The 20,899-nt window shown below is 39.0% G+C and overlaps 1 protein-coding gene and 1 long non-coding RNA gene across 2 annotated transcripts; one reads left to right on the plus strand and one right to left on the minus strand.

Annotated features, from left to right (window-relative positions):
* Positions 1–550: 550 nt before the first annotated feature.
* On the minus strand, positions 551–8,233 carry LOC103550774 (serpin B3-like). The gene is made up of 8 exons (XM_008519840.2): positions 8,102–8,233; positions 7,309–7,499; positions 6,636–6,692; positions 5,260–5,388; positions 4,387–4,504; positions 3,434–3,573; positions 2,997–3,152; positions 551–1,379 (listed from the first exon to the last, which is right to left on the minus strand). Exons 2-8 carry the CDS (start codon positions 7,471–7,473, stop codon positions 978–980), a joined length of 1,167 nt encoding a protein of 388 aa, XP_008518062.2. The 5' UTR covers positions 7,474–7,499; positions 8,102–8,233; the 3' UTR covers positions 551–977.
* A 3,659-nt stretch (positions 8,234–11,892) lies between these two features.
* On the plus strand, positions 11,893–12,394 carry LOC139084938 (uncharacterized). Its single transcript, XR_011542876.1, has 2 exons — positions 11,893–12,088; positions 12,313–12,394. It is a non-coding gene; the product is annotated as an uncharacterized lncRNA (long non-coding RNA).
* Positions 12,395–20,899: the final 8,505 nt, after the last annotated feature.

Below are 20,899 nucleotides of genomic sequence, written 5' to 3' on the forward strand. Positions count from 1 at the left end.
CCTGAGATCTTCTCTTCTCTCCAAAACAAATCTTCTTCCATCCAACAAATTGGTTAGGCCAGAAACTTGGGACATCATTCTTGGCTTCTGTCTCTCATTTCTGCCATAGATAATGTGTTGCCAGAATTCTGTGGATTTTGCTTCAAATAATCCTCACAAATATCTGTTTCTCTCCATCTCTACTCTTGACATTCTAATGGTTTACTCTAATCTCACTGTATCTACACTGTGGTTTCTTCTCCTCCATTTACACCATAATAGCCAGAGATATATTTTAAAGATTTATATGATAATCTCATTCTCCAATTTGGAGGGCAAATGAACAAAAGCTATGATGGCTTTCCACTCATTTTAAGATAAAATAGGAAGTTCTTAATGTGGGCTACAAAGCCTTTCATGTTTTGGGATGAGCCTACCTCTCCAGCCTCATCATGCACTACTACTATTTTGAATTTTCTTTTTATATGATAATATATTTCTAAATTATCTCTCCTATGTGTGGTGGGCCACTTGCACTTTCTTGAGAAGAAAAACCAAAAAAAGCACCAAGTAGTATGAATGTCCTTGTTTTATTGATAATGTCTTTCATAAAATCAAAAAATTTGGAAATTCAAGGTCCCAGCTATCACCAAAATCAAATAAATTTCGGTGTCTAGGTTAATAAGTTTGAATAGTAGTTGTAATTTTTGAAATAGCAGATATGACATTTCAAATTTGGATAAGTTAGAGTGTTGAAATATCCTTTTACTTTATCTTGAACATTTTGTCCCAAAGGGAATCATCACGGGGAAATGAAGTAGGTTTTATATGTGTTAGTAGAAAGGGAGAGATAGACATGTTAGTCCAACCATTGCATTCTCAGTGATGACTATGAGATTGGAAAGGAAAAAGAACTAAAGAGAACCTGTTATTTCCAGCAATCAATGCCCTGGAACAACTGTGAACTTGCCCCTAAATTAGTAACAGGCTAATTGCCTCTAAGGGGAAGAGACTCTACCCAAGAAGAGGATGCTGTTGGTCTTATTGTGCTTGATGAAGAACAGGAAAGGGTGATCACAGTGGAAACTGTAAATTGGCGGTGATGAAAGTTTAGTTACTATGCCAGTAGCAGCTGCAGCCTCTGTGCCCTCCTCATTCACCTCCACAAAGGACTTGTGTAGGATTTTAGACACCACGAGACCCCGGCTCCCAGTCATGCCAGAGAAGTCGGCGTCCTGCGGACTGAAGGCATCCAGCATCCCCAGGGATATCATCGTGTCCTTGAGGTCATAGCTCTCTTCCACTTTGAACCGAGGTAAATGTAAATTCACTAGGCTCTCTCTCATATTCTGTGAGCTTGTCCACTCTATTAATTTCTCAGTGGTGAGTTTATCTTCAAGCTATAAAAATGGAAAAATGCAACGGTTCACATGATTCTCGGTGGACATCAAACACAACTGTAACATTGGATTGAATCATGTGGAAAGCCTTTGTTTTAATAGTAAATATAATTACAGAATATTCAGTTTGTTAGATTTAATCCAAGGAGGTTAAAATAACACAATCATGAATATATATTATACAGTAAAATAAATATATGTATATATTTGTGATTGTGTTATTTCTCTGTATATATGTACACTAAATATATGCATGTTTAAACATATATATATACATATGTGTATACGTATGGCCATATATACAGCAACAGAATCACTAAATAAAATTATTTTGTAAGAGATGAATTGTATATCTGCATCCCTTATGCTTCCAGCCTATTGCATGCTTCATTTTCAAATACACTTTTTAATGTCTTTTGTGTACATAAGTTTCTACATTGTGCAGTTCTAGTGTACACATTATTTTTAATCCTTTTTCTTGCTTGACCTGTTTGTAAACTTTCTAATATAATAGACATATATTTCTCTAATCATGTTTAAATTGTTACATAGTACTAGTATTAAATTGATATTCAATGTATATATTGAATATTACTTAATATTTTTTAAGCATTCACTGTGTGTCAGTCCCTAAGCTAAACCATTGGTAATACGAAGATGCAGCATTGTTCCTTGTTTTGAATTTTTCATTATTTTGAGCCACTTCTATCCAAAAGCTTTTCCCTTGTTTACATTAGTTAACTTAGGCTTCCTGATGTCATTGATAACCAGGATTGATGAGTTGGCGTATGAATATTGTAATGGTCCTTCACATATGTTGCTGTATTACTTTCCTGAGGATCACCAATTTCCAGAGTTACCACAATATATATTTTGAATGTGATAGGTTCACTGCAGCTTCAGCAGCATCATTGACCATCATAATAATTGCGGATGGCCATTTTTGGAATGGCCTTAATATGCCAGATACTGTTATTGGTATTTTTACATATTAACTCTAACTATTATTGCAGTGCTAGGAGAGAAATTCCATAATTCCTTTTTTAAACTTCCATCAATTAGGCTCCAAATGACTTTTGAACTCCTAGGGACAGAATACTTCTAAATTGAAAAGTATGGATCAAGATAATTCTATTTGTCTACTGTATGCTTTGTTGTTTTAATTTTCGTATTTTGTTTATGAGTAAGCTTGCAAAGATTTCCATTTTCACCTACATATGAGTGTTAATTTCCTTGTCTTCAAATGAGTACACTGGAATATACCAGGGGTTCTCATGGTTGCAAAATATAATGTGTATGCCTAGATATATCTTTTTCTGAACTGACATTTCATAGTTTCCTCAGAATATTAATGGGACCTGTGATGTTAAGATTTTCTATATATTCTTTCATATCACACTGCAATGCATAGGCTATTTACTTTTTAGAATGCGACATGTTGTCAGGTTCTCCTTAACAATTCTCTTTTAGGCTATATGCAGAGAAGGAATGATGTACTCTGTACTTGAGCTCTGCCAGCCACCACCTGTGAGCCTGCTTCCACGAACAATGCATACAGGCATTGTGTTACTAGGAAATTAGGCAAAAGAAGGAAGAATTGGCGGCAGAAGCTATTACCTTCTTCAGACCATCCACTTCATTTGGCAGCAGCAACATCATGCTTAGATCTTTGCCATTGTATGGCACTTCCAGGATCTTGGCCTGCATGTCCTCCACTTCAGTAAAATTAAAGAAACTGGTTTGTCTCATCATCTGCACGGATTTGCTGGTATCCTGCAGTAACAAATGCCAAGTGAGGCATAAGTCAAAGAAAGATAATACTGTTGAGATACCAAACACATCCTCTTTCTATGAGATGATCTGGGAAATTTGTGAATTAGAGAGAAGAGTCTCTTCAAGTAGTCCCAACTAAATAAAGTTAAAAAAAATGAAACAAGAAAATACACCCATGACAAATTCTGTTTTCTACCTGCAGCTGTACCTTCTATCAAATATGAGTTTAAATTAACATTCCAGGTATAACTACATTATCATAAATAAATTATAGACAACACCTTGTTCAGCCAAAATTTTTCCTCCACAGTTCTTTTTTTATCAAATTTCTTGTCCCACTGCCCTTTGAAATAGACTGCGTTCACCAGAACCAGAATGGCGGAGCTGAGAGAGCCGTCGGGAAACAGATCCTTGATTTTTCCTGAAAAAGAAAGAAAAACAAAGGTCTGTCGTGAAAGTACAAGTGGTTTATCTGAAAGATGCTTACTCCTCCCTCTGTCCTTTCCTTTCTGCTTTTTTGACTTTGGACCCACTACTTAGAGGAAGTAGACCTAGATTGTTCTTTAGGACAAATGGCATGAACTCTATTATCTGAAACACATACCCTGTGCTGTGAGACGCTACTCCCTGTGGTGTCTTCCTCTTCCTTCTTCACTTTGAATAGCTATAGGTTTGGATTCTAATGGGAGTGGGGGGTAGGATAGGGGTTCATAGGATGGAGAGTGAGTCAAGCTCTCTGCCCTGGATGAGGAAGACAGCTGAGGAAGTCTCTGCAGAATGAGGGGATGGAGAAATGGGCAGGCAGCTCCAGCTGCAGCTGGCAAGGAGGGGAGTTTATAGGACAGCTGCTTGTTTGCCAATTAACAAAGGAGATGGGAACCCTTTCTGATGTTTCCCTTAGGAGCTATATACAGAAGTTAAGGCTCTGATTTAAAGTAAAGGATGTGAATGTAAGAATGGCTCTGATCAGAGACTTGGGATTGACAAAGATAGCCATCCATGGCCATGAGCAAACACAGATCTCCTGTGTTTCCACATAGCCGGTGCTGTGACCCTCCTGGGTTCCCTTTGTTTCTCTCCACATTTAGTTGGAACATTCCATCTGCAGTGCCCCGCCATCCTCTGCAAAGTCATCTCATTTTCCTCTCCTGGCACCCCACACAGTGTCCAGCACAGGGTTCATGCACAGTGGAGACTCAATGTGTTTCTTTATGGGTGATCTCCCATACTCTACCATTTGTTTGGCTTTCCACCCAGGAATTAATCTTCTTACGACTTTCTTCTGCAGCATTTCCAAAATCAGCAGATTCCACGCTGGCGAGGTAAAATTTTTTAACTTTATCCATGTATTCCTTTGACATGGGAAGGAAGAAAGGAGGAATTAAGTAAATTATTATTAACTATGTATTCCCAAGTTAGTTACTTTAAAACTTGACAAAATATGAAACAGGGACCCAGACCCTGAAGAAATCTACTTTTTTTAACCTGTGCGTATTTTAAGACAGGTGCCTGTGGGTAACGTGTAAGGGATGTACAGGCTGGCACAAGATTGAGGTCTCTGAAAAGCAATGCCATCTGACAAAGGCAGGAACAGAAGGGGCTGTGGGTTGCAAACAGCAAAGCTTGTTGCTCTGAAGGAGATGGTGTGCTTCTGGGACTCCTCTTCAGTAATATCAACTCTTAAGGTTCTGACCTTTGCTTCTATCTTCCATCCTGGGCATTCAGTATTCCCTGGTACTTCCCCAGCTTTCCTCAGAGACTCATCAAGCCTGCCCATCCTGTCAGTATACCATTAACCATACATTTCCTGGGTTATTGGGCTATGTGACTGAATGGCGTCAGGTCATTAGGGGCATCCCCTGACTTAGTCTGCTACTGAACCTGCTCATTGGTCATAAAGTCATCCCTAAACCCACACTTTCTTGGTGGATGGTCAGGCTCTAGGACATTCCTTTGGGTGTAGTTGTGGCAACGGAGTCTTGCACCCTGGGTAAATGCTCCCCATGGGGCTCACCCAGGCTCATCTGTTCACTCTCCTCTATTTGGTGATTGGGAGACAGAGGCCCTAGGATGCAGATTAAAGGTGTGGCAGGCCGGTGAAACTTACCTGAAGAAACTGGAACTTCTTTTCTCCATAGAGCCTGTTGGCGATGCTCAGCTCATAGGCATCAGTGGGTTTCTTTAGCTCAGTCAGAAGCTTTTGAAATTGGTGATGTACATTTCCCAACTTTTCAACCTTCAAACACCAAAAAGTGAGCTCATTGCATTCTCTGTCAATGTAAATACTAAGCCCATATAAGTCTGTTAGATGTATACCTAAAGTTTGGCAGTCCCTTGGATGACGTTTGTTGTTCTTCCATGCTACAGGTGTACTTTATCTCAAATGTTCTTCAGAATTTTTACATTCAATCTCTTCCAGGAAATTCTTTGTATCTGCTCTAAATAATAGAATATTTTCCCTTTTGAACTACAGATGCAGTGCCATTCTATCATTGGATTGTTTTCTAATTGGTACATATGGTTAGGTCAAGCTTACCAGCTAAACTTAGCTCCTTATGGGTTAGAACCATTTTCATTGTAACTGCCATCAAGGTATGAAAATGTTGAATTTGTGTATTTCAATGATGTTATGACATGAAGCCCTGTACACTCCTAAGTGGTATTCTCTTGTAAGACTTGTTGGCTGTGATCTATGTCTCTTCACTCATGATTGTCATACTCCAAGTGTAGGAAGAGTGTGTGCCTGATACACTGCTAAGGCTTTACATTGGTGTCTCTAAGTCTTTAGCCCAAGTCAGAGGAAAACAAGAAAGTTCAGAGAATTAAATAACCTATCCGAAGAGACACAAGGAGGTAGAGCCGATTTTTGAACCTAGGTCTGTCTGAACCCAGAAGCTTCCATTTGCTAGCTAAAGCTTTTGGACCATTAAGGCTATAAACTATGTATCTCATACAATTATTTCTCAAAATGTACTTGGATGTATACTTAATCTTGTTAATCCCATTTATGAGTTAATTAAAATCATATTATTTTATCAACATTATTGTGATTACTATAATTATTTCTGTTCTGTAATAATAACACATAACATTTGTTAGGGTTTCCTGTAACCCAAGCACTGTTGTGATGTTGGCATGTACGGAGGCAGATCTTTCACTATTGCTAGTTTACTGGCATGAGATCAGTGTGTCTCAGAGCAGTTGTGCCTGCACATGTCTCCTGTTCATGAACAGCAGGGCAGGAATTTGAAGCTAGTGTTCCAGTTCCAGAATCCATGCTCTTAAGCAAATGCTGATCTCTCAGGAAACAAAAATATGAAATAAGTAAGTATGTAATATGACATGAGAAACAGCTCTGCTTCTCCAGTATATTTTGCCCAAGATTTCCCCTAAAAATGGACTTTTCACTGAAGTTCCCAGTTTAAACTCTGACCCTCTTGGATATGTGTTTCTCCTTCTACACCCGAGTGCTCTGTGACTCACCTGAGCTGTTGTAGGGCTTCCTCTTGTGTTGTCTGTGACATCATTAAAGTGAAGGACCTGGAAGAGAAGGGAAGTGTGACAAGAAAACTTTACTCAAAAGATCTGTCCACATTAGGAAATTTTCAAGAAAGGAAGAAAAAAAGAAGGAAAGAAACCCAGAAATAAACCCAAAGTAATAAACAGAAGAAACTTCCAAACCAACCCAAAATAAAAAAAAAACAATGAAAAATGAAGGAAAAAGAATAAAGAAAACTTCAGTGTAAGCATTTGCTCGTTGAAAAGCTACAGCTGAACTGGTTGATCACCATTCACTGTAAAGAATACTGATTTATCATTCAATCAAGGCCAAGGAATCATGTGAAGATGTTTCCCATGGATTTAAGTCAGTGCATCACTTCTGCAAGTGTTCTGGCATTTAAACTCCGCCTCTTGTTATTGGGCAATTGTAGGAGTTGATCCCAGCTCCCAAAGGGAATCTAAGCATGGGGAAGCAGATGGAGCAGAGCACTAGGGGAGGGCACATGCCCCCCACAGCCCTGTGCTCACCCAGTTATGGGAATGCTTGCTCAGTCCCCTGTGCTACCTCTGGGGGCAGCAGATCTATGAGCATCTGCACAGATGCCAACAGAGAAATCAGTCTAAACAGGTGAATGTAAAGGGAGCTGACACCTACCTTGCCCATTTGGAGCGCAGTGTTTCCTTGGGCCCCTAAGTACATCATGGCTAACGCTGATGTGATGCTGAGAGGGGAATAGAAGATGTTGCCCTTCTCTGATTTTTTGAACTGTTGGAACAGATCAAGTGCGAAGTGGGTGTTTGCTTCACTGAGTGAATTCATGGCGGCCTTGGTGTGATCTGGAACTCCTGCAAAAGCATCAGGTTCATTGGATAATGAGTTTACTGAAGAGAAGCTTAGTCTGTAATGAAATTTTCTTAGAAGAAATGACATATTTTGCTTGTGGGAATCTCACAGGTAAAGTTTTCCGTTGTTTTACTTTTCAAGCTGTTTTTAATGTACATATATACATTTTGTGATTAAAAGATCATCAAAATTACTATTTAAAAAAACTTTTGTGAAAAATTAATGGAACGTCTTTATGTTTCTTTCATTGCCAGTTGTCCTAGGTCTGGGTAGAAAATGTTCTATAATAGATAGTAAGACCATGATCCATGTGGATCACATCCAGCCAGCTCCCATGACACACTGCTCTGCTTTTTCCTTCAAAGTCCCGTGGGTGTCAGACACACTTCCCTCCACCACATGAGTTCCTAAATAAGCATTTGCTTCATCAGAAATTATTACATTAGGTAAAGGATAAATCAGATGAAGAAGATGTTTCAATTTGCCCTAGCAGAAGAAGTAAAATACAATCAAACAGAATGAATAGATGCATGATATAAAAGATATCGTTATTATTTTCAAAAATGATTCATGCTGTTAAGCTGGAGCAGCTGGAAGCTCTTACCTGTGTTGCTGGAGGAAGCAGAGGTGGGCAGGGAGCCTGTAAGCCTGTGTGTGGTGACTGGTAAGATCCTGAATATATACCTCTCTGTTGTCACCTCCCATTGCTTGGTGCGGTTGGTATTTCAAGTAAATCAACTTTTGATTTCTTAACCAGGCTAAGCGTCACCTTCATGAACATCAGTATTTATGAGGAAAAAAATGCTATTGTTCTGTTCCTGTACTTCCTTTTCACTTGCAGAAAACATGGTGGACCTGCCATCATTGGCAATCGTTGGCTCATATGAAATTCATGGAGGTGCCTTTCTAGTACCAATGAGAATAAAGGTAAAATCCAACTATCTCTCATGCTCCAAGCTACACTCACCCAGAAATAACCCTCTTCCTTCTTTTGGATGTTGAATAGTCTTTAAGGCCCACTCAAATGTAAACAATTACAAAGCTTACGTTTTTTATTTAAATTTCTAAAAGGGCTGTTCAACCTATTGATTTCATTAGTAGTTAGTCTGTATAACCAGGAAAATAACTCAAATTCTCAGTTTAGAGAGATACTGATAATGTTTTGCAGCAGTACATGGAGAACAGGAATCATTGCCTTCCCCTAAAGGCTGTACCTTGGCCAAGGTCCTCCTTGTTACCGCTCATGTCCCCGTGCAGCTGGTCCTTTATTTTCCCTGCTTTTCTAAGGTCAGTGTGAAGCTGATGCAGCTTGCCATGTTAACACGCTCACAAGGAGAAGAACAATTGATACAAACAGGGGCCATTTGCATGGCAGCAGTCTAAATTTTGTTTTAATATGAGACAGAAATAAATCGTTTCATCTCCATAATCATGACATTTATTTGTCATCCTGTACTTTAGCACATCACCTCCAGATTCCTGGAATGAACATTTGGGTCAAATGCTCATAAGAAAAAATGTGAACAAGGTGTTCTTTGAATGCTATGGTTAATTTCTTTCTTTATAAAATTTTATTGAGGTCACATTGGTTTCTAACATTTAGTAATTTCGGGTGCACAGGTGATCAGGTGTTCAGACTTCTGTATGGACTGCAACGTATTCACCACCAAAAATCTAGTTGTCAGCAATCATCAGACATATGTGCCCCTTCTCTCCTTTTGCCTTCCCTCACTCCCTTCCCTTCTGGTAACCATCAATCAGTTCTGCATGTCTATGTGTTTGTGTGTTTATCTTTCACATATGAGCAAAGGCAGATGGGAATTGTCTTTGTCCATCTGATTTATTTTGCTTAGCATTATGCCCTCAAGGTCCATCCATATTGTTGCATGGCATGGTTTTGTTTTTTTTTTAATGGAGGAGTAGCATTCCCTTGTTATATATACCACAACTTCTTTATCCGTTCATCTGTTGATGGGCATTTAGGTTGCTTCCAAGTCTTGGCTGTTGCCAATAATGCTGCAATGAACTTAGAGGTGAATTTTCTTTTCCACTTAGTGTTTTCATGTTCTTTGGATAAGTATATAGTTATGTTTATTTTCACGGGAGCCTTATTCTCTTCATCTGCATGCTGTTCCAATAAAGAGAATAATATTAAAAACTATTGGCTTTTATTGAGCAGGGATATCTATTTGCTCATTTACATCTTAACAACTCATTGAGGCAGGTCCCTTTGTTGTCCCCATTTTACGGATGACCTAAGTGAGCCACAGAGTGGTTGAACAGAAGCCCAGGTTTCTACAGTCGTGAATTGCACTGTGAGATATCCAGGCAGACAGTCTGGCTCAGGACCCTGCATGCAGATCCACCATCCCAACTGTGTGAGACAGACTCTGGGTTTACAAAGACGCGCATCTCCTTATGTTTAAATGTAGAGAACAGTTTTCTTCTGCACTCTCAGCAGAGATGATTCCTCGACAGAATCTGAAGGGGTGGGAATGGGTCAAATGCTCAGCCCCAAAGTCTCCTCTGTGGGCCCCACAGTCACCAGGAAGATAGGCTGGCCTTTCAGGTGCCATCTTAGGGCTCCATCCTTAGAAAAACAAGGACTGTAAGTGGGAATGGAATTGGGGTGATTTCCTCTGAGTATGGGGCTCAGAGAGAGTGTGAAATCATGCCCAACCCTCCATTCCTGTTAACAGCTCTATCAAGCTGGGATTGAGTACATTAGAAACTCTGAGAGGGAAATCAGGCAGACAGAGGAAGTGTTTTTCCCCAGATTTCACTGTCCCTGGGGGCCTGGCTGTGGCCGGGGAGAAGGCTGTCGTTCCAGGGCACCCAGCCTCTTGTCTCCCTTACCAGGGGTAAGGATGTGGGTACTGGGGACCGACTTTTTAGTTGAGATGTAATTCATATACCTTAAGGTTCACCTTTTAAAAATGTACTGGTCACTTGTTTTTAGTACTTTCACAAGGTTGTGCAACTGTCACCATGGTCTAATTCCAGAACAATTTCATCCTTCCCCAAGAACCCGCCTCCAAAGTTCTCCCTTCACCCTGGTCCCTGGAAACCACTAATCTACTTCTTCTCTCTCTGGACATTTCATATATTCATCAGCACATCATGAGGCCTTTTGTATCAGGTTCCTTTCACTTAGCATAATATTTTCAAGGTTCATCCATGTTGTAGCATGTATCCATACTTCATTTCTTTATGTGACTAACTATAATGTTCTGTTGTATGATATACCGCTTTGTTTTTATCCCTTCATGTGTGGACGTACCTTTAGGTTTTGACTACTGTGTGGCTATTGTGAAAATGCTGACACGAACTCTCTTGTAGGAATTTCAGTGTGGACAAATGTTATAATTTCTTAATTTCCTAACTGTAAACCTGGGGATTGAAATCACTGAATCATGTGGTAAGTCTATGTTTGATTTTGAAGAACTGCCCAACTGTTTTCCACAGTGGCTGGGCCATTTTATGTTCCCTCCAGCATATGAAGGGAAACTGTATGAGAGTCTGATCTCTGTACCCTATCCAACTCTTTTTGCTCTATTGGATCTTTTTAACACCTGCCCTGAGCAGGGTCTCTTGTCTCAGCACATCATGCATTCACAGGAAGATTCACCTTCTATAAGTTCCCAGAATCACAGAGGATGGAGGTAGAAGGTGAAGGGTGAGAGGATCTTTGTTTGTAAAACTGAAAGTTTTTTCTACCTGAAACCACACCCCCAGGCCATGCTGCCTTTGGGTCTCCTTTATCAACATGTGTTTAGTGAATCCCTGAATGAGACTGTTATGTAAAAGATCCTTGAGTTTAGATGAGGTGAGGATGTAGACTATTGGACACTTGATGATGGAGTACATCCGAAGGTAGAAGGGCATGACAAGAGAAAAGATGCAGGACAAAAAATTAGAAACAGAAGGAATAGGAGCTTCACAGTTGAGGCTGCATCACTGGCCATAGTCTCCAGATAGAAGTGGAGGTTCCTAGAGCAGCAGCAGGATGAGTTTCTTTGGGTTCTAGGGGAAAGGTACCTGACCCCCATAGGATTGAAGCAAGAAGCTCAGCCTGGGTGTAGAAAGAAGACATTTAGTGAGAAATTAGGGTAAAGTGGCCTGCAAGGGAACTTCTGACTAAGGCTGAATTCTCCTGAGACTACGCCACCAAGATTTCTCATGCAAAGATTGATTGAGTTTGAGGAAAATGCACTCGTTCACAAGGACCAGGAGTTTGCTAAAATTTAGGGAGAGCTTGAGTTAGTTCCAATGAGAAACCATTTCGTAGTTTTTTCTGTTTTTGAAAAGTGCTCCTGGCATGTAATAGACAGCATTATGACATCCTGATGTCATACAGTGTCATAGACAACTCAGAAGTTTCAGAAGTTTTTGCATGTGAATACTTGTCAACCCTTGTCTTTGGGTATTTCTAAACATACACCAACATCATTTGTTCTGGTAATCCAGACACCCAATAAAACTCAAAAGGAAATTACACTTTGAGGAACCATCCTGCTATTGGTTAAGAAATATCTTCTTGGTTTTCCCAAACCATACTTCCTTGTGAGTGTGTGAGGATTTTTTGGCATTGGTGAGTTGCAAATCCCGGGGGCATTTTATTTCTTCCTTCTTACAAAGTATGTTGTTGTGTCTGTGTACAAGGAAACTCATTAGTGGAGAAGATCCTTCAATCATCCAGTAATAGAATATCAGCCAATTACTGTATTTCCTGAAGATACAGATGTAGATATAGGTATGTACACATTGAGTAATGTATGAATGGGATTAATTATTATTTCTTTTTAATTTTCACAGGAGGAACCCATTCCACGAAAATTTGAATAGGTGTTACACAGGGAATTCATCTCATATGTAGATAAAGCATGGAAGACTGAGACCAATTCATGAGACCTCCTTCTTTCCCCATTCCCCTGACTCTAATACCAGCAAGGACAGTCCTCCTCCTTGCTTCTTTCAACTGATTCCCACCCTGTGCCTCCCTGACTTCTTACAACTGCACCCTATGGCCCCAATTAATTCACCTTGGCAATTGTGTTCCATTGCTAAGCAAAACCAGTGTTGGCTCTCTCTTTCCCTAGAACTCTCCCTCTTCGTCCTTGCTTTATCTGAAATATGGATTTTTCCCATGACTGTGTGTCCCTTGATCTGTTCTCAGGGGCAGCTCCTCAATCCCCCATCTTCACACTGTGAAGCCAGGAAACTGGCCTTGTCTTTCTTTTATTCCCACTGACTTTTCTTGTCATTATTCTTTCTCTGTCTTCAATGCCCTGCTTTAAGTTTGGAGCCCTGGGGATATATCACCATATGCCCACCTACTATCTTGTATGTCATTCCTTAATATTCACTACGTAATCTGTTGCCTCTCCACTGTTTTATGATTTTCCTCTTCATCCTAACTGCTTCTGGTATTCTGGGTGGCTTCACTTTCATTTCATAGTCTACAAATAGACTCCATTCTTCTTTTATTTTACATCTGTATTTTAGTTGAATCTCTTCCTTTGTGAAAATCTTGTCAGTTCTTTTGCCCTGTTGTTCTGTAGAGCCATGAGGTTTCCTTATCTGTTTGAATATGCTCTTTATATAAAGGTAATATTAGTTATTGTGGATGTCTGTCTCTGGAGTACCAATGGAGATGCAAAGTTCTAGAGGGATAAAGAAATTGATTAGATGGGGTGTGGATTTTCTGAGGACCACTTCTGACCTAACCCCTTTGGTCAGATGGTGTTTGGATGTGGTTTCAGAGACAGAGAGAGGGGTAGGGAGGAAGACCATGGGAAGGATGAGAGTAGGGAGGGAAGGAAAGACGGAGAGAGGGGAGTAAGGAGGGAAGCTGGAGATAGAGAGAGTGTGAGAGAGTGTAGAAGGGAGCAAGAGAGAGAGAGACAGGGAGAGAGAGAAAGAGAGAATGAATGCCACTTAAGTGGATGGTGGGTCATGGAACCATTACAGCTGAGTGTATCTGGGGAAGAGAAACTTCCTCTAACACCAGCATCTTCTAAGAAAACAGTGATCTTGGGCCAGACCCTGTTGCCTAGTGGTTAATTTTGGTGCACTTGGCTTCAGTGACCCGGGTTTTGTTCCCTGGCACCCACCCACATGACTCATCTCTCAGTGGCCATGCTTTGGCAGTGGCTTACATAAAAAAAAAAGAGGAATATTGGTAACAGATATGAGCTCAGGGAAAATCTTCATCAGCCAAAAAAAAAAAAAGCAAAAAACAAAACAAAAGAAAGAAAACAGTGGTCTTCAATTTAGAGTAAAGCTAAAGGTGTCCACAGAGACTTTTCTATTGTATGAGAATATCTAAATCTCAAATGCATGTTCTCTCTTGTCCAAAATATATCTGCCTGAAAATGTCCTGTGTTCACAGTGGCAGGTTTCCAATTCTTCCACTTATCAGAAAAAAAGCACAAACTTGTCACCTACCTCAAATCGTATTTCGGTGAGATACCCGGGAGCAACAAGGGCAAAACTACATTTATTGATTAGTCCAGATACTACAGGCCCACCTAGGACTTCTGCATTCTCTTGTGTTATATTGACTCCTGTAAACTGTGAAAGATGGAATTTCAAGTGGGGACTTTTTTCAGCTCGTGTTGGGTTGTTCTGAATTACAAATATATATAAGTTAAGGCAAGATGGCAATGAGAATAATGACAATTCTTCAATAACGACAGAGCCTCTATTGTCAAGATCACATTTTTCTGGAGAGCATGGCAGAAAAGCATCTCAAGAGCTACTGAACACTAAATACAATTTTTTTACCCATGAATGCACACATCACAAATACTCTTCTGCTATTCCTAATACTTATCCCAGGCATAAGAAAACACAAAACTACTGGAATGTTTTAGTGAGTTATATATTTTCAAGATACATTGGATAAAACCTATGAATTTTTTCACAATTTATGTACATTATTCAATTAATATATAAAATCTGTTTTATCAAATCTCATCATGGATATTTCCTCTTGTGAAAGTGGGTCCTCATTGTATCTCATCTCTAAATGTGTTTAATGGTTGCTATTAACAAAATCCAAATTCTGTGTTAGATGCAGAACCCATGAACTTTTAGTAGTATGCATTTATATCTTAATTTAACAAGCACAGAGAAATTTTATTCTGATTCACATCATTCAGAGACGCTGCTCCAATAAAAAATTAGCTTTCAAGTTTAATAATTATTTATCAAAATGTTAATGTATTCATTTAATGGTTTCCAATTTCATACTAACAGCAAGTGTAGTGATAACTCAACCCAAAAGAGATTTTAAACATTTAGAGCAATATTCTCATAGAAAAAAAGAATATTTTATATTTTAAATTTATAAACATTTTCATTGGAGAGAAGGAGGACAAAGTTTTCAATAAAGGTCTTTAAAATATAAATATACTAAATTAGGGTGAAATTCTTGGAGAAAGTGGAATGGAAATATAATTTCCATGTAAAAAGAAATGATATAAAGTATTTGAAAGTTAAAGAGCTTGTTTGTGTGTTTTGAAAAAGGATGATGGAGTGTATCATATTGTTATTTTCATAGGATGCATTTAAAAGAATGATGTAACAGTTTATTTGAAAATAGCAACACTCATAACATGACATAAATTATATCATTTATAACTATTTATATTATGAACAAAATTTTAGGTGTCAACTGAAAAATGTGTTAGGTTTAAACAAAAGTTATGAGTTATACTTGAGCAAAGGGTTTGGAGATCACTATTACAGGGTCCAGATCCAGGCCATGGTATTGCTGTGTGCTACCAAGTGCAGCACATTCAGGCCACACCGCTAGTGACACCATGTGGCAATGGCTACAACAGCAACTTGGTAGTACAAGATTTCCTGGGGACAAAATAAATGGGTGACTTTTCCTTTTTAAAGCAAGTGTAAGGCTGACCATCTCTCTTCACACCCAAACTGGCTAAACATCCTGGGTTCTTAAACTTATTAAGGAGAGAAAGGATCCAGGGAGAGAGAATGACATATTTGACAAGACAAGATGGTGGATGGATTCCATTTCATCTGATTATGAAAAGGAATGTGGTCTTATTTTGTATTCACAATAAAGTCATGGTTTCTCCCAACAAAGGAAAGACTTGGTAAATGACCTCACTGTTGATTTCTACCAGATATTTAAAAAATTGGCACCAATCTTTCTCAAACTCTCCCAAAAATTGAAGAGGAATATGAATGAATGAATGAATGAAGAGGAATAGGGATGAATAACTCATTCTATTAGAACAGCATTACCCTGAGGTCAAAGCCAAATAAACACTACAAGAAGAATACTACAGACCCATATATCTTATAAATATTGACACTAGGTTCCTCATGAAACACTACTGAACTGAATTCAGCAGCATACTAAAAGGATTATACATGATGATCAAGTAGGATTTATTTCTGGAATGCAAGGATAGATCAACACAGGAAAATCAACCAATGTACTACACCACATTAAAAGAATGAAGGGCCAAAACACCATGTGATCATCTCAAATGATACTGAACATCATTAGGCAAAATTCAACACCTTTTGATAATAAAAACATTCAAGAAACATTAAAAAAAATCAAAATTCTAGGAATAGAAGGAGATTTACTCACATGGTAAAGGATATTGATGAAATACCCCAGCTAACTTCACAGTGCATAGTGAGAGACTGAAAGCTGTTATGCTAAGAACAGAAGCCTGCTTTTCCCACTTCTACTCAGCATAGTGTTGGAACTTCTAGCCAGAGCAATTAGGTAAGAAAAAGAAATAAAAGGCATTCAAATTGGAAAGGAAGAAGTAAAACGATCTCTATTCACAGATGACATGATCTTACATGTAGAAAACCCTAAAGATTCCACAAAAAATCTGCTAGAACTGATAAATAATTCAGGAAGTTTCTAAGATATACAATCAACAAACAAAAAGTGGGAGATCTTGTCAAGAAGGTGGCATAGGCAGACTGAGTGAGGGCATGTTACCACTATAATCATCCTTCAGACTGAGCACAACTGAGACAAGTGTCATAATATCTGCCTTTGCTGGCTAGAAACTACAATAGGGAGTACCTCCCAGAAAAGCTATTGGACATAAGTGGAAAAACCCAGGTCTTAAAGGGCCCATGCACAAATTCACCTGTCTCAGAAAGCAACCTAAAACCACCAGAAAGAAAGGTGCATAGTCCTTTGGTGAAAAGTGACTCACCTGGTAGGCTCTGCATGCATGTAAAAGGTGAGACCTCTCTAGAGACTGAGATATTGGTAGCAGCAACCGCTGTAACCTAGTACTGGAGGGTGCCATTAGAGTTCTTCCTCTGGCCAGATAGCCCAGGGGTCTCCACACCCACTAAAGCATCAATTTAACCCAGCTCAGCCAGGGAAGGCAACCTGCCCTAGGGACTTTCCCCACCCAACAGCAAGTCTCAGGCTACTTGTCAGCCTGCATAGACTGGGTGCCTGGATCCTCTGCAGGCACGTGATTGTGTCTGCCTCTGTGGGGCAGGGCCTGTGTGAGGAGCAGGTGAAGTGTGGGAAGTGTTGGTGGAGAGTGTGTAATCCTCTTCAGTGGGGTGACTGGGTACACTCCATGGGGTCGGGAAGTGTGTATGGGCCAGGACTATGTTGACAGTGTGTGTGGACTTGTGGGGAGTGGAGTTTATCAGTGGCAGAAGACCTGTGCTTCACAAATAGGAACAAAAGGGATTGACCCTGCCTTCCAAAGCCTGAAACAATTGGGTGCTCTTGTGCCTGGGGCTAGCCATCCTCATCTGCAATCTTAAGGGAGCTGACAACAGCCTTGCAGCCCTGAGGCCTACAGCAATTGTATGCCCCTGAGCCTAGCAACCAGCCACACTGGGTGCCTACTCAATTATCAGAAAAACTGCAACAGGAATATGCTATTACATCTTGCAGCCAACTCTGCTGGGGCTCCAAAACCTGATTGGAAAAGAGCAAGCCAGGGAGGGAAAGCATAAACTCCCTGGGCACCTACAATAACAGCAACCCTGCTGAAACAGAACACAAGTAGCATACACAGGGGCCAATCCTGGAATCTTTGGACTGGGGACAAAAGGGAAGAACACTGCTGGGCCTGAAAAAGCATCTCTTGCATAAGGCCACTTTTCTGAGATCAGGAGACATAGCTGACTCACATAATACATAGATGTAAGCACAGAGAAAGAGGCAAAATGAAGAGGCAAAGGAATACATTCCAAGCAATGGACCTGGACAAAACCCCAGAAAAAGAACTAAATGAAATAGAAATAAGTGATCTACCTGACAAAGAGTTCAAAGAAAAACTCATAAGGATGCTCACTGATCTTGGGAGAAGACTGGATGAACAGAGTGAGAATGTCAACAAAGAATTGGAAAATATAAAAAAGAATCACTCAGAAATGAATACGATACTGGAAATGAAAAATTCACTAGAGAGAACTCAACAGCAGAGTAGATGATACAGAAGAATGGAACAGTGATCTGGGTGAAAGACTAGAAGAAATCAACCAAGCTGAACAGATAAAAGAAAAGAGAATTAAAAAGAACGAGAACAGTCTAAGGGAACTCTGGGACAACACCAACTGCACTAGCATTTATATTATATGTGTCCAAGAAGGAGAAGAGAGAGACAAAGGAGCAGATAATGTATTTGAAGAAATAATAGCTGAAAACTTTCCTAACCTAAGGAAGGAAACAGACATCCAAGTACAGGAACCTCAGTGAGCACCAAACAAGATAAACCCAAAGAGGCCCACACCAAGATATATTATACTCAAAATGTCCAAAATTAAAGATAGAGAATCCTAAAAGCTGCAAGAGAAAGGCAACAAGTGATGTACAAAGGAAACTCCAGAAGGCTATCAGCTGACTTCTCAGGTGAAACGCTACAGACTGGAAGAGAGTGTCATGATATATTTAAAGTTCTGAAAGGAAAAAACTTACAGCCAAGAATACTCTATACAGCAAGGTTATAATTCAAAATGAAAGGAGAGATGAAGTGTTTCCTAGACAATAAAAAAAGGATTTTATCACCAAGAAACCAGTTCTACAGGAAATGCTAAAGGGCCTTATTTAAGTGGGAAAGAGAAGACCACATATAGGAATAAGAAAATCATCCAAAAAAACCCCAAAAAACAAAAACAAACCAAAACCAGGCAATAAAACCAGTGGTAAAGGCAAACATACAGTAAAGGTGGCTGTTTGACCATCTATGGAGATAATATGAAGGTTAAAAGACAATAGCACTAAAATTACCTATTTCAAAGATAAGATGGTAATGGATAGACCCACACAAAATAAGACATTAGATATGATTTCAAAAACATGAAATGTGGGAGGAGGGGAGTAAAAAAGTAGAGCTTTTAGAAAGAAGTCAAACTAAAGAGACTATCAACTCAATAGGCATTGCTATATACCTAGAATACAATATATGAATCTCATGGTAATCGCAAACCAGAAACCTACAATAAATACACAAATCATTAAGAGAAAGGAAATCAAACATATTACTAAAGAAAGACATTAAACCACAAGGGAAGAGAGCAAGAGAAGAAGAAAGGAACAGACAAGAACTACTAAAACACCCAGAAAAAAGCAACAAAATGGCAATAAATGCATATTTATCAATAGCTACTTTAAATGTCAATGGACTAAATGCTCCAATCAAAAGGCATGGCATGGCCAATTGGATAAAAATACAAGACCCATATATATGGTGCATACAAGAGACACAATTCAGACCTAAAGACGCTCACAAACTGAAAGTGAAGGGAGGAAAAAGATACTCTACGCAAATAGCAAGGAAAAGAAAGCTGGGATAGCAATACTCATATCAGACAAAATAGATTTTAAAACAAAACTGTAACAGGAGACAAAGAAGGGAATTGCATAGTAATAAAGGGAACACTCCAACAAGAGGGTATAGCACTGGTAAATATCTATGCACCCAACATAGGAACACCTAAATATATAAAGCAATTATTAACAGACATAAAAGGATAAATAGATAGCATCACAATAATAGTAGGGGACTTTAACACTCCACCTACACCAATGGATAGATCATCCAAACAGAAGATCAGTAAAGAAACATTGGCCTTAATGGCACATTAGACCAGAGGGACTTAGTGGATATACACATAACACTGTCTAAAACCCTCAGAACACACATTCTTTTCAAATGCACATGGAATATTCCCCAAGATCGATTACATGTTAGGCCACAAAACAAGTCTCAATATATGTAAGAAGATCAACATAATACCAAGCATCTTTTCTGACCACAATGGTATGAAACTAGAAATCAACTACAGGAAGAAAATCGGAGATGCCACAAATATGGGGAGGTCAAACAAAATGCTACTCCACAATGATTGGGTCAATGAATAAATCAAAGGGGAAATAAAAAAATACCTGGAGACAAATGAAAATGAAAATGTGATATCCTGAAATCTATGGGATACAGCAAAAGTGATTCTAAAAGGGAAGATCCTAACAGTTCAGGCCTACCTCAACAAATAAGAAAAATGCCAAATGAACAATCTGACAGTGCACATAAAGGAACTGGGAGAAAAAGAAACAAAGCCAAAAATCGTAGAAGGAAGGAACTAAAAAAAATCAGAGCAAAAATAAATGAAATAGAGACTAGAAAGAAACAATAGAAAAAATCAGTGAGGACAAGAGGTAGTTCTCTGAAAAGATAAACAAAATTGACAAGTCTTTAGCTAGACTCATCAAGTAAAAAAGAGAGAAAGCTCAAACAAATAAAATCAGAAAAGAAAGAGGAGAAATTACAATGGACACCTCAGAAATACAAAAGATTATAAGAGAATACTATGAAAAGCTATATGCAAAAAAATTGGGTAATCTAGAAGAAATGGATAAATTCTTAGGATCATACAACCTTCCAAAACTGGATCAAGAAGAAGTAGAGAATTTGAATAGACCAATCACCAGTAAGGTGATCGAAACAGAAATAAAAAATCTCCCCCAAATATAAACGTCCAGGACCAGATGGCTTCCCCAGTGAATTCTACCAAACATTCAAAGAAGACTTAATACCTCGCCTTCGTAAACTCTTCAAAAAATTGAAGAGGAGAGGAAGCGTCTTAATTCATTGTATGAAGACAATGTTATCCTGATACCAAAACCAGGTAAGGACAACACAAAAAAAGAAAAGTACAGGCCAATATCACTGATGAACATCAACGCAAAAATCCTCAACAAAATACTAGCAAATCGAATACAACAATACATTAAAAAGATCATACACCATGATCAAATGGGATTTATTCCAGAGATGCAGGGATGTTTCAACATCAACAAATCAATCACCGTGATACACCACATTAACAAAATGAAGAATAAAAATCACATGATCATCTCAATGGA

Source organism: Equus przewalskii, chromosome 7 (assembly GCF_037783145.1).
Source record: "Equus przewalskii isolate Varuska chromosome 7, EquPr2, whole genome shotgun sequence".
NCBI classification, from domain to species: Eukaryota; Metazoa; Chordata; class Mammalia; order Perissodactyla; family Equidae; genus Equus; species Equus przewalskii.